The following is a 14,880-nucleotide window of genomic DNA, read 5'->3' as shown; positions in this document are numbered from 1 at the left end:
CACGCGCTGTAAGCGAGAGGCACCTATGAAGGCCGCCTCGGCACACGATTGGTGGTGCTGTGGTCAGAACCACGCTCGCCAGGCCGAGTCTCCCCAAGTGATGATGCTCAATGCACACCGCACAAGGTACTCGTTTAAAGGCCGCAAGGGAGACAAAGACTGGACAGGCTTGACTGCTTGACCACACCACCCCGTCGTGTGCCGTGACACCCTCCACGGGTCCTCGCTAACAGCACTTGTCCCAACAGTCTGTTAAACGCTATACGGGGGATCTTTGCTTTTTTGTGATGTGATCGCGCTACGCGATATTCACGCGAAGCTCGCTGTCTGACCAGTGCTATCGTCCAAATGAGACCGAATACACGACACGGACCCCCATATATGGGAATGCTAATCACGAAAACACCGCAATGGAATATGGCTTTATGCTCGAAGACGCGGTAGAATTAGTTTTTTGTATTATTACTTTATTTTGATAACACTCTTAGCAAAAAAAAAGGAGGAAAATGATCAAGAAACATGCACACGCACACTCAACCTACTTGCCATCTTGGGCCACAGCTCTGTCGCGGACGCGTGAGAACAGACACGCCTTGATGATACACACGCAGCAAAGTGGAAGAACAAAAAACCACAACAACAATAACGACAATACACACATGCCTTGTAAAATCTTGTCAAAAAAGTCACGTATATGTAATAAATATTACAAGCACACGAATTGAATCTGTATCATCTGTTGTAACTTTCACATTTGGGAGTATAATCCTATATACGTCACACTATTGGTAAATCATATAAAGTACAGACACGCGAGGTTATATGGTGGGTGGCTAGCTTACAAGAAGGTAGTGTACACGTGTGTGGGGTTTTTTTATATATATATATATATAAAGGTGATCCCTACGTTTCGAGAGGTAACCATTACTTTGGGGAAGTAAGAAAGACAAACGCTCCGTGCACACACACACGCGCGCAATATATCTACACAACACTAACGTCATAGTTGCTATGTGTATATATTCATATGCGTATCGTTAACCAGATCTATCAACGGGGATATTGTATTTTTTGTTAAACGAGTCACAGCTGTAACAAAACACCCTTTGCTGTTTAATCACGACGGTGTGTGTGTGTGTGTGTACACTCTGCACGTGTATATACTGGTAGTAATTCATAGGTAGCATCATTAAAGTACTGGCTTTGCTCGAGTCTAGGTAGTTCTTTTCTTGATCTATTTTTGAAAGCTAATACCTCTAAGCAGGCCCAGAGTATTGCTATCATTATTATTCAATAGTTTTGCATGAAACTAATTTATGTAGCCTATCGAGTACAGTACTTATAGTTTACTCCGCGAGGAAACACCTGGAGCGTTAAACATAATTATAATAATATCGTAGTAGTAATTCATGCTCAAATGAGCAGCTTTGAGGCGGTATTTAAAGCCCTGAGCCAGTGGCGGGAAATTCCACATCCCTATGACAGCGGCGGCGACGACTCAATCTATATCCGTAAGACAACCACTGTGGACATCGCCACAAAGTGGTATTAATTTTATCGACCCCCCCCCCACACCACCGACTTGGTAGTCGCTCGCTCTACAGCTGAGACACCAGGCTGGTTAAAACATTATTAAAACACAATTAAGACGGCGTATATATTGAACATTCCAGATAGTGGTTCACCGAGCGTGCAAAAACGGGGAGTTAAAATTGCGGTTTATGATTTACAAGAAATTGAAAAAAGCGACTCCGTGTATTGTATGTTATAACATGCCAACACACACACACACACACCCGGGTGTGCGTGTCAGGGCACGACGCGTGGACGGCTCAGATCACTCAAGAATGCGTTTGATGATCGCTGGGTTATAAAGCCTGGCGACTTCCACTCACCGACCCACCAACAATCGTCACCATCGCCGTCATTATCGTCAATCGGTTGAAGAAAAACGGGACGGCGTGGGCCAAGCAAATTACCATAATCATCAGCACCATCGTCGTCACCACTATCATCGTTATCACGAGATGCACTCTTGTACAATACCTAATCACACCATCGTCAGCGGGTTAATGTAAAATGCACGCCGAGGGTCGCACAATACAACATCACCACCACCGCCACAATCACCATCAAACCGCACCCACCATCACCGTGACCACCAGCATCATCATCATTACCACCACCGTCATAATCATCATCATCTTCACCAATCATCGGTTGAACCTAAAATGCACATCTCGGGATGGACAAAATCATAGCATCATTCTTACAACCGTCGCTCTCATCATCATCATCATCATCATTCGGCCTTCTTCTCCTCGTCTTCCTCCTCCTCATCGTCGTCGTCTTCCTCCTCGTGAGCCTCCTCGGGCGATGGGTTCGGACCTCTGTTCTCCTTCTTCCACTTCATGCGCCGGTTCTGGAACCAGATCTTGATCTGTCGCTCGGTGAGGCACAGCGAGTGGGCGATCTCGACGCGGCGCCTCCTCGTCAGGTAGCGGTTGAAGTGGAACTCCTTCTCCAGCTCGAGCGTCTGGTAGCGCGAGTAGGTCTGCCGGCCTCGCTTGCCATCGTGGCCTCCTGCGTGGTGCAAGAGAGAGAGTGTGTGTGTGTGGGGAACACGTTACAACGATAATGATCGTGACGATAAGTACAACAATCATCGCTCAAAGACGTCAAAGCGATCTCCTCCGCTTCCAAATGACCGCCGTGCAACTGGCCGCGATCTCCCGTTCACGGCACTGAGCCAGTTGGTGGACGTTCCACATTCGTATGCCGGGGGCGAGCCGTGGGAGGTGGAGGTAGCTTTCAGAGGCCTTAATGCAGCAGTGGATTGATGCTGCTGCTGATGGTAAGAGTCGAAACGCGACGGCCTCTGGAGTATTACAGCGAGCATCGTTGTTTCACGGAGAACGAGACGGAAAAAAAATGAAACTCGAGCCGGGACGAGAATAGAGACAGGGTGTCGAGAGCACGGATGTCTGTCGTAAGGGAATTCCGGATGATGCGGGGGCAGCGGAGGAGAATGTGCGACCTCCCAGCGGGCGAAGGGTGGGCTGGGAACCGACAGGACGCCTTGGTTGCTGGAGTGGAGAGAGGGTGCATGGAGAAGGGGAGTAAAGAAACATGAGAGTGGGGGGGGGGGGGGTGCGGAACAGTGCCTGGAGTGAGATGAGAGAGGAGAGGGAGCTGGGGAACGAGGGGGAGGGGAGTAAAGAGTGGTCCATATGTCTTGTGACCCGCCAATTAAATTACCCCGAACATTATTTTTCCTTTGCATATATTTTTTTATAATAATTAAATGGCGGGAGGGGGGGGGCGTCACAAGACATCTGGACCACCCTGTACATGGAGGACCTGGAAGACGGTGCGATCTTGACATTGATCCGCGATTGGATTGGGAGACAGTGGACGGATTGGAGTATTGGATGATGTGCCAGGTGATTACTGGCCGGGCGACTTTTGCCAAACTGGAAATTAAACTGGCAAAGCAATTAGCAGACAAAGAGTCAGATCAAGTAATGAATTAAATCCAGGTGAAAGCCGCTGGCGAGATGTTAACTACCTCGCCTGGTATGCATGAGGTCGTGGGCTCGATCCTGACCCTGACGCCTGCTGTATATTTGGGGTTTGCATGTTCTCTCTCCCCATGGATTTTTCTCCCTCCACATTTAGAATCAACATGCGTTTGGAGTATTTCAGGCTGCTCTAAATGTCCACGTGATAAGCCACTTCGTTGGGCTATACGGCATAGTGGGCCTTAGCTCGAAAATGTCACAACAAATGTTGAGTTTTAGTTTCGAGACTGAATGCTACCGGACGTTTAAAGCGAGACGAGAGTGACGAAAGAATATAGTTACACGTAACCCTCATTAAGATACAGGCGCGCAAGCACTCGAGAGATAACGCGCTGGCACGGAGCCCACATTTGTCTCGCGAGTGAGACTCTCTCGGTCTCAGTGGAGACTCTCTCGGTCTCAGTGGAGACTCTCTCGGTCTCAGTGGAGACTCTCTCGGTCTCAGTGGAGACTCTCTCGGTCTCAGTGGAGACTCTCTCGGTCTCAGTGGAGGCTCCCGCGCGTGTGGCCGCACCTCACGGGGTGGGCCGCGTGCGGGTTCCCAATCATTCAGAGCCCTGCTCAAAAACATCGTCTGGATACACTCGGTGATGCGCTTGCGGAGCAAAACGGTTCGGTTGAGAGCGAGATTGGGGAGAATGGTAGGGTGCGATTATGGGAAAGAGAGGAACATAATGGAACGGAACACACCGTTGCGTGTAGAGAGAGGAGTATTGGCTGTGAGGCCACAAAAACGATCACGGAGGTAAGAAAAAAACAAAACGCCGAAGAGTTCGGAACAAAAGCAAAGTAGATCAAACGACGCACTGAGATACAAGAGACGGCAAGGAATGGAATCACAGAACAAACGCAGAGCGTACACAACGACGCATTCACTGCTGGCTAAGTGCAGGGACTCGTCACTGGAAAGGGTTGGTCGATGGCCGGTGGGCGAGACTGCTGACGGAATGGCAGTCGAAGGAGGGAAACGCCACCACGGCGATGGAGCCATTCATATCGACTCGCGTGAACAGTGGCTCGTGTGAACAGGGCTTTCGTGTAAACAGGGGCTCGTGTGAACAGGGGCTCGTGTGAACAGGGGTTCGTGTGAACAGGGGTTCGTGTGAACAGGTGCTCCTGTGAACAGGGGCTCGTGTGAACAGGGGCTCGTGTGAACAGTGTTCTCGTGTGAACAGGGGCTCGTGTGAACAGGGATTCGTGTGAACAGGGGTTCGTGTGAATAGGTGCTCCTGTGAACAGGGGCTCGAGTGAACAGGGGCTCGTGTGAACAGGGGCTCGTGTGAACAGGGGCTCGTGTGAACAGTGTTCTCGTGTGAACAGGGGCTCGTGTGAACAGGGGTCGTGTGAACAGGGGTCGTGTGAACAGTGTTCTCGTGTGAACAGGGGCACGTGTGAACAGGGGTCGTGTGAACAGTGTTCTCGTGTGAACAGGGGCTCGTGTGAACAGGGGTTCGTGTGAACAGGGGTTCGTGTGAACAGGGGCTCAAGTGAACAGGCGTCGTGTGAACAGTGTTCTCGTGTGAACAGGGGCTCGTGTGAACAGGGGCTCGTGTGAACAGTGTTCTCGTGTGAACAGGGGCTCGTGTGAACAGGGGTCGTGTGAACAGGGGTCGTGTGAACAGTGTTCTCGTGTGAACAGGGGCACGTGTGAACAGGGGTCGTGTGAACAGTGTTCTCGTGTGAACAGGGGCTCGTGTGAACAGGGGTTCGTGTGAACAGGGGTTCGTGTGAACAGGGGCTCAAGTGAACAGGGGTCGTGTGAACAGTGTTATCGTGTGAACAGGGGCTCGTGTGAACAGGGGCTCGTGTGAACAGGGGTTCGTGTGAACAGGGGCTCAAGTGAACAGGGGTCGTGTGAACAGTGTTATCGTGTGAACAGGGGTCGTGTGAACAGTGTTCTCGTGTGAACAGGGGCTCGTGTGAACAGGGGCTCGTGTGAACAGGGGCTCGTGTGAACAGGGGCTCGTGTGAACAAGGGTCGTGTGAACAGGAGTTCGTGTGAACAGGGGTCGTGTGAACAGGGGTTCGTGTGAACAGGGGCTCGTGTGAACAGGGGCTCGTGTGAACAGGGGTCGTGTGAACAGGAGTTCGTGTGAACAAGGGTTCGTGTGAACAGGGCTCGCGTGAACAAGGGTCGTGTGAACAGGGGCTCGTGTGAACAGGGGTTCGTGTGAACAGGGGCTCGTGTGAACAGGGGTCGTGTGAACAGGGTGCTCGTGTGAACAGGGGCTCGTGTGAACAGGGGCTCGCGTGAACAGGGGCTCGTGTGAACAGGGTGCTCGTCTGAACAGGGTGCTCGTCTGAACAGTGGTTCGTCTGAACAGGGGTTCGTGTGAACAGGGGCTCGTGTGAACATGGGCTCGTGTGAACAGGGTGCTCGTGTGAACAGGGGCTCGTGTGAACAGGGGCTCGTGTGAACAGGGGTTCGCCTGAACAGGGTGCTTGTCTGAACAGGGGTTCGCCTGAACAAGGGCTACACGGCTGAGGATGCTGTTCTTATGCTAAGCGGGGCATCGTGGGGAGGTCTTCATCCAGCAGTTGAGAGACCATGGCTGATGGTAATCACGATGATCTCCATCATTGCTGGAATATTTATACCATGAGTGACGTGGCGGAAGATCGTGAAGGGATGTGCGTACAGTATTGCTAGAGGTCAGGGTGTCCACATGGTTTAGTATATACATTACTGTACGGCAAGCACGCACGCATATACGAAGAGGCGGAAGGTGGCTGATGGACCTACATCCATTTTTCGTTTGTTAATACAATGTTTACGTCGACAGGCAGATCCGTGTGTGTTTCATATATTACTGCATGTGTTTAGATACGTAACAACGTTGGCATTCGCTGGTAGAGTAAAACCTATTTTGGAATCGAACGCGTCAGTTAGGCGTGCGAAACGTGGAATGCATAGGGGGGGGGGGGGCTACCTTATCCGTCTGGTTAATTATAAGACGCACCGACACCCCTGTACTTATTTGTAAACAAAATTGGAGGATGCTACTTGTGATTCGGTGTGTGTGTGTGTCTGTGTGCGGTCGTGCGTGTGAGAGATGTGGAGCGGTGGCGTAGCGGTCAGCGCTACGCTGCGCTACGAACCCGGCGACCAGAGTTCGATTCCCGCTCACGGCCAACGCCAGTGACGATTATCTGAACCGGTCCTCGGCCTCCCCTAGGTCGACTCAGCCTCAAATGAGTACCTGGTGCGGTGCGTAAATAATCGCCACTGGGGAGACAAAGGCGGCCGGGCGTGGTGCTGGCCACCCACCCCCTCGTGTGCCGTTCCGCCCTTCACAGGTGCCGCTAACAGCACTTGCCCCAACAGTCTGTCAAGGCTACACGGGGGATCTTTGTCTTTGGTTGTGCGTGTGAGAGACCAGTTTTGTACAACTTTATTGACACCAGGTATACGTTTGGGTGCGCGTGTCTTTTTTTCTCCTCCCTCCAGAGCATCTTCTAGTCGGGTAAATACGGTCGGTGGAGGCTTCGTTAAACGCCAGGCCTTGCGACCCAGCCACGGTTACAGGGCCCTTTTGTCCACGTGTACCGGTTCAAAGACTAAGCTCGCTCCGCACGTTGCACGAACCCGATGATTGGTCAACAATACGTCGAGTCGACTTCGCTGTGCACATTTACAACGCTGAACATGCCGTGGGTTTAATGCGTATCAAAGCACGGATAACAAAGACTGCCCCCCCCCCCCCGTAAAGCCTTTGCGTGAGGCACCTATGAAGGCCGGCACTGCACACCATGGGGGTGGGTGGCCAGCACCACTCCCGGCCGCCTTTGTCTTCCCAGTGCTGATGCTTACACACCGCACCAGGTACTCATTTGAGGCCGAGTTGATCTAGGGGAGGCCCGGCACCGGTTCGAGATAACAATAGATTTTTTTTTTCTGCACAGCCCCATCTATATGATGTTGTCCACACAACGTTGCTTCGCGGCAGACGAAATATACAGTGGCAAGCTGTTATCTAGCTCGACTGATACACACAGTTCGTTTCCGACCCTAGTTCCTGTGTATTTGGAGTTTGCATCTCTCTTTCTCTCCCCGTGGTCGCTTGGATTTTTCTCCGGACCCTCCGGATTTTTCCTCCACATTTAGAAACACGCGTTTTGAGTATTGGGCTGTAATACATTTCCACGTGATAAGCCACTTTGTTGAGCTATCATTTGTGGCCAGGTCGCTTCTGAAAATGAGATATATAGTTCAGTGGGCCTTACCTCGTAGAATAAAAACATAGTTTAGATTTAGTTCAGTCATATAACTAGGAGTAAATCAGCTTAGCTTCCCAGCTCTGATTTGATCACATTTATATTACCACTATTCTATCTCGTATTGACAATGACTTTGTGTTTTTATTCATTTACACCTGTTTACTCGGGAAACCTTTACCAAGTATCAAGATGTATTTGCAGGAGGATCCTCTCAAGTATTCTCAGTTTCGGAGGTGCAATGCTGCTGCTTCTGTGTGCGGTCCCAAAATTAGTGATTTTCAGGGTCGCTTTGTTAAGCTTTGGATTGAAAAATATCAGTTGTTCATCAAGGGAAAAAAAAACCTCACTGAGTTTCACGATTGGGATGTTTGGCCCAGTACGATAAACAAGATCGTCAGTAAAATTAAACTATTTAACAAGATATCATCACACACACACACACTAGACAAATATAAAGATCAACCGATTAGCTTTATGGGTCCCGGGCTTACTGCAGGGCTGTCGGTGAGCACCAATTAAGTTCGTCAGGATACACGAGGGGGTGATGCCACGAAACGTGCCAAGATCGTATAAGGTTGAGTCGACCGAGGAGGAGGCCAAGCACAAGTGAGCCCGATATCGCCAGATGTCGTGAGCTAAAGCAGGGGTGTGTTGACCGTGGCTAGTCGTGGGACTGGGAGACGACTGTCTGGGAGAGACTAATAACAGGTGTTACAGACTTGGTTCTGAGACGTGGGCACGAGATGGCAGTCCGGCAATGGGCTGAATCCATCTGTGAGAAGCTTTGACCGTCAAGTGCTATCCCCCTCACATTTATGGGTTTTCTCCAGGCACTCTGAAACGTTCTCCCATCGGCCAAACACACATTCATGGAAATGGTCAACCGTGTTGAAGCATGAAGCTCATGCGAGTTAGTCGAGAGCAGTGTTCTTCACGAACTTTCAGAGGAGAGGCCACTTCTTCCGATAAGGCATCAGCGTCATGGCGGTCACACATTTGACACCATTGTTGGGCTTGACGGCACGTGCTGTGTGACGTCACGTGTCGTGTGTTGTCACGTGCTGTGTGTTGGCACGTGCTGTGTGTTGTCAGTCACGTGTTGTTGTCACGTTTTGTGTGACGTCACGTATTGTGTGTTGTCAGTCACGTGTTGTGTTGTCACGTGCTGTGTGACGTCACGTGCTGTGTGACGTCACGTGCTGTGTGACGTCACGTGCTGTGTGACGTCACGTGCCGTGTGTTGTCACGTGCCGCACGTCAGGGGCCGCACTGAAGGCCGTGGGCCCTGAAATTGAGAGCACTGGCCCAGAGACTCAGCGAGGCTGTCTGATAAATGTATGCATTCTAATCATCGGTCACATTGCCGGAAATTGAACCCAGGTGGCTGGCAACTGAGCGTAGAGCACGAACCACAGCACGGCCACTCCCAACTCGGTATACATACAAACACTGTACACACACAAAGACAAAACAAACACAAAGATTCCCCCTATAGCCTTAGGACTGTCGGGACAAGTGCTGTTAACGAGGTCCTATGAAGGCCGGCACGGCACACGAGGGCGTGGGTGGCCAATACCATCCCCATTCGCCTTTGCATCCCCAGTGCTGTTTGCTACACACTGCACCAGGTGCGCATTTAAGGCTGAATTGACCTAGGCGAGGCGCAGGACCGATTCAAATATTCGCTGTTATTGGTAGTGAGCGGGATTTGAACTCGGGTCGCCTGGTGTGTAGCGCAGTGCACTAACCCCTACTCTACCGCTCCCTACACATACACAACATACTCTACACTCAGAAGCATACACACCCACACACACAGGCATGCGTGCACACACGCACACACAAAACGCACTCTAATATTAAAGTAAACATGCCAAATGTTTTACACACTGTACATACAAAGACAAAGATCCCTCGAATAGCCTTCACGTGCTGTTGGGGCAAGTGCTGTTAACGTTGACCTATGAAGGCCAACACGGCACACGAAGGGGAGGTGTGACCAGCACCACGCCCGGTCGCCTTTGTCTCCCCAGTTGTGATGTTTACACATCACACCAGGTACTCATTTGAGGCCGAGTCGACCTGGGAGAGGGCTCAGGACCGGTTTCAGATCATCGTCCCTGGTGTTGGTGACCGTGAGCGGGCATCGAACTGGGGACGGGTGGGTGGGTGGGGGGTCCTGGTGATGGGGGGTAGTGGTCGTCGTAGCACAGTGGTTCAGCGCTAAGCGCTGCGCCACCGCTCTCCGTACGCACACAACGCCCTCACACAGACAGAGACGCACGCGCCCATTGCCCAGCAGCAGCAGCAGCGAGAGAGAGAGAGAGGGGGGCGGGGCGGGCGGGCGGGGGGTGAAGAGTTCGCGACATCGCGAGTGGAGCTGGCCGCCGTGTGGCCAAGTCGAGCGCTGCGCGGCGAAGCGCTCGCGCCGTATTCACGGGAAACTCCGCGCGTCGTGGAACGCGTTTTCCTCGTGACGATTCAAGTTGGTGGGGGGGGGGGGAGAACAAATAATAGACGAAAGGGAAATGGAGAATTTTTTTTCTACTCGGGAACGCATTTTAGTGGAAATACCTCTCCCCTACATCACCCCGCCGCCCTCACCTAAACAACACTGCTGGTGGTCTATGAGTGTAGGCGAGCGAATATCTGCGTGGCGTAATGTCATCGCCGTTGAAGCCAGATCTCGATTGGCCTGCGGGTTGCTGCTCAACATTGTGGGGCGCAGGCTGCGGCACGGACACCGTGCAGGTAGACAGACGTTGTCGAATGTGGGAAATGTCAGCGTGCCACGTTGCAAAAAAAGATGGGGGGGGGGGGGTGGGTGGGTTGTGGATAGTGCACACACACACACAACATGAAACGAATGCCCTGCTCTAACACCGCGGTGACTGGAGGCGTGAGCACGCGATCTCTCTCGGTAACGTGGCCTTAGTAACCTCACTTGTGCTTGTGGGGCGGCCGGGGGAGATAGAGGGGGTGGGTACCGCCATAACAAAACCACTGTCATGGGTCTATACCAGTCCGCAACACTGTTGCTGGGGGAATTATGTAAATACCCCCCCCCCCCCACACACACATCTATTATGCCATATAGAATATGGGGTACAATAGTATTGAGGAATATTGCACACAAGTAGAGTGCACACAGCCAGGCACATGGGAGTATCACCGTTGGCTAAGTATGGTGCGAAAGAAGCTCGACATCCATAACACATGCGTACCGAAGACTCCAGTGGTAGTGCCTTACGCCGGCATCGACGCGTAAAACAATCGAGACCTCCCGCACCGGAGTACGCGATTGGAGATGGATACAGCCAGGGGCTTGCTACGTAACACCGGCCATCATCATATCGCCGCGCTAACGCAACTCAAATGATGCTAGAGACGTCAATTATTGATGCTGCGCGTAACATTCGGAGGCGACGGGGCCTGGGCGAACATTACGGGACATCGTCGCGTTTGACGTTGGTTGGTTGCGTCGTGTTCGTGGCACGGAGTGTCCCAGTTAACTCGAGTAAAAGCGTACACCGAATCCAGTTCATTCGCGCGAATGAAACGTCAACGGGACCACACTTAATCGGCGACGGTCGTTCTCGATCGCTCATTGTGGTACACCAGGAACGAGGGCAGAGAGTGGAGCGGCCGCATTAAATACCGCGGAGGGATTTTGTGTTTAGTTTGTAACAAAAGCTGCTCCCTCTCTTTGTGCGACCGCACAGACTGTTGGGGGGGGGGTGGGGGTCAGGTGATGTAACAAACAAAAAAGCGAGGACCTTATTAAGGCCGGACAACCACGAGGCCGCCTTTGTCTCTCCACTCGTAGTTCGGGATCACATCAATCTCGTCGCTGGTGTTTTGGAACGCCGTGAGCGCGAATCGAACTCGCGGGAGACGCCGGGTTCGCAGCGCAAAGCGCGCTCAACCACGGCGCCACCAACTCCCTCGCATCGAAATCGGCACGCAGCTTGTATTGTGCATGTACTCACGCACACACACTCACACACAGCACACACTCACACACGCACACACAGCATACATCCATACACCGTCGAGTTTGATATACTTTTTGGGACAAGCGCTAGCGTGCGCTTTAATTTAGCCGGCACAACACACGAGAGGGGGCGGGGGCCAAAACCACTCCCGGCCGCCTTTGTCTCCCTTTGTGGCGATGTGTACACAACGCGATCGGTACTAGTTTGAGGCTGAGTCGACCTAGGAGAGGCTCAGCACGGGTTCAGATAATTGTCACTGGTGGTGGCCGACACAAAGACATAAACATACACGCGCGCGCATGACAAAATCCTCCATGTCGTCTTCGACTACTGAAACTAATAATCGCACTTCCTATTAGCACGGTTGGCTACGTACGGTGCGAAAGAAGTTCAACATGCAAACACTGTTGCCAATCAGCTACAACGCACACAGTATATACTTGTTATATACTGCACTGTAGACAAAGTCCTCTCGCGTAGACCACACATCGTCAGTGACGGCCTATTGCTGCTACAAAACACACACCAACCACCAACACCACCACCACAACCACCACAACAACCACCACACTAACCACCACAACAACCACACCAACCACCAACACCACCACACCAACCACCAACACCACCACACCAACCACCACCACCACAACCACCACAACAACCACCACACTAACCACCACAACAACCACACCAACCACCAACACCACCACACCAACCACCAACACCACCACACCAACCACCAACACCACCACACCAACCACCACCACCACAACCACCACACCAACCACCACACCAACCACACCAACCACCAACACCACCACACCAACCACCAACACCACCATACCAACCACCACAACCACCACTACAACAACCACCAACACCACCAACACCAACCACCACACCAACCACCAACACCAACAATGTTCGCTCGTCCTCGAGCGGGTGCCTATGCACCAACGACGTCGTCTCCCTGTCGCGTCGACGACGGGAACACAAATCGCAGGCGGACGTCTCCCGCACAGATGTCGCGCTGTCTGCGCTTCCGCTAACAATGGCCATAGACGCGCGGCGAGAGAGGGGAGAACGCGGGGAGTAGGGGGACACGCTGGGGAGGGAGACGCGGGGAGGGAGACGCTGGGAGGGAGACGCGGGGAGGGGAGCCGGCGGCGCGCAAGGCAAAACAAAGGCGAACGACGCGCGGCCTCCCCCGCCCGGTCTCTCGGCCTCCCCCCGGGACGGTCTCTCGGTCTCCCCCGCCCGGTCTCTCGGCCTCCCCCCGGGACGGTCTCTCGGTCTCTCCCCCGCCCGCCCGGTCTCTCGGCCTGCCCCCGGGACGGTCTCTCGGTCTCCCCCGCCCGGTCTCTCGGCCTCCCCCCGGGACGGTCTCTCGGTCTCTCCCCCGCCCGCCCGGTCTCTCGGCCTCCCCCCGGGACGGTCTCTCGGTCTCTCCCCCGCCCGCCCGCTCTCTCGATCTGCCCCCGACCGGTCGCTCGACTCGGGTCTCTCGCTGCCGCTTGTAGCCGGAATCACAACAACAACAACAAACACAAACAACAAATACCTGTACTGCGCATCCACGGGTAAATGGGCACTCCGCTGGGCAGCCCAGCATGGTGCTGCTGCTGGTGCAGCTGCAGCTGCTGCTGCTGGTGCTGGTGGTGGTGGAGCTGCTGGTGGTGCTTGCCAGCCACCGGGGTCCCCACCACCTCGACGTCGCCGCGCTTTGCCGCCGGGTCCCCCCCGTAGGCGGCGGCCGCGGCGTGGAGAGCCCCGTGCTCGTAGGCGAACTGCAAGCCGTGCAGCGAGGCGGCGGCCGCCGCTCCCAGACGCTCGAGACCGAAGCCCGACGACGCGTAAAGGGAGGCTGGGTGGTGATGGTGATGTGGCTGCTGCGGATGATGATGATGGTGCTGCTGCTGCTGCTGCTGTTGGTGGTGGTGGTGGTAGAGCGCGCTGGCTGCTGCGTAAGGGGAAGACGAGGTAGAGGACGACGAGGATGATGATGATGATGACGAGGAGGTGGTGGTGGATGAGGCGGCTGAGGGTGCCGAGATGGCGTTCGCAGTCGGGCAGCTCTCGCCCGGGTAGGCTCCTCCGCAGGGCGCTTCGGGTAAACCTCCGGCGGACAAATACGCGGAGTTTTCCGACGCATATTTAGAAAACAGAGCGTTCATGTAATATGCAGAATTCATATTTTGGCCCTAATGATTTGCATGCAGAAACGTTTTTTTTATTTCTCGGGAAAAAACTCGGGAGAAATCCGTGAATTACGACGACATAAATCCACAGATTTACAACTGCACGGCTCTCTCGCTGGTACGGCGAGGTCACGTGGCAGCGCCATGTGGTATGCGGTTAGCCAATACACGCGGGCAAAGCGAAAGGCGCATCAGTCATCTCGACTCTGTTAAAGCCATTTAAATAGGGGGCCTTTTTGTGCTGTTGTTAAACAATGGTCAAGCGGGAGCGTTTGCTACCCAAACGAGTTTATATTGTTGTTGTTAATATTAGTAACCGACCCGCCTTTTTTATTTATTTCGTGGGCAAACGGAACGAATACAGTAATTTGAGGACGGGACGACGGATCTATTATCCGGTCTTTATTAATCGAGCGCACGTCGCTTTTTGTTTAATGTTTTTGGTTCGGCCGTGTTTTGTGGGGGTGGGGGGGGGTGCGTGGGGCTACGACGAGAGGTGGCGTGGTTGGTTTATCGCGCCATCATACATATGCAGTGCCTACGTACCTGGCCCGTATCACACGCACGCACGCACACACGCATGATTGTTATTATTTCCACGGACGATTTTAAGAGAGAGAGACAGACAGAAAGGGGAATTATTCGGGCAGCCTGTCTGCCTGCCGAAGCATTTTCATTACAGACGCCGCAGTTTACGATCGAGTGAGAGAGTGCGTGGTCGGTCGCGCGTGTGTGAGTGTGTGTGTCTGAGTGTGTGTGTGTCTGAGTGTGTGTCTGAGTGAGTGTGTGTCTGAGTGCTTGTGTGTGTCTGAGTGCGTGTGTGTGTCTGAGTGAGTGTGTGTCTGAGTGAGTGTGTGTCTGAGTAATTGTGTGTCTGAGTGCACG

General features: G+C 53.1%; 1 protein-coding gene across 1 annotated transcript; it reads right to left on the bottom strand.

Annotated features, from left to right (window-relative positions):
* Positions 1-315: 315 nt before the first annotated feature.
* LOC133344823 (homeobox protein Hox-B7-A-like) lies at positions 316-14,408 on the bottom strand. The gene is made up of 2 exons (XM_061555041.1): positions 13,359-14,408; positions 316-2,583 (listed from the first exon to the last, which is right to left on the bottom strand). Exons 1-2 carry the CDS (start codon positions 13,987-13,989, stop codon positions 2,303-2,305), a joined length of 912 nt encoding a protein of 303 aa, XP_061411025.1. The 5' UTR covers positions 13,990-14,408; the 3' UTR covers positions 316-2,302.
* Between the last annotated feature and the right edge of the window lie 472 nt (positions 14,409-14,880).

The sequence above is a fragment of the Lethenteron reissneri genome, chromosome 20 (genome assembly GCF_015708825.2).
Source record: "Lethenteron reissneri isolate LAM-NWPU_2019-01 chromosome 20, ASM1570882v1, whole genome shotgun sequence".
In the NCBI taxonomy this organism is placed as follows: Eukaryota; Metazoa; Chordata; class Hyperoartia; order Petromyzontiformes; family Petromyzontidae; genus Lethenteron; species Lethenteron reissneri.
The sequence above is the reverse complement of the archived record's forward strand: the minus strand, read 5'-3'. Positions and strand labels throughout refer to the sequence as shown.

Coding starts and splice junctions, on each gene's coding strand:
- LOC133344823 (XM_061555041.1), bottom strand. CDS start 13,989: ATGAATTCTGCATATTACATGAACGCTCTGTTTTCTAAATATGCGTCG. Junction 2,584..13,358: donor CCCGTGGATGCGCAGTACAG/GTATTTGTTGTT, acceptor TGCACCACGCAG/GAGGCCACGATGGCAAGCGA.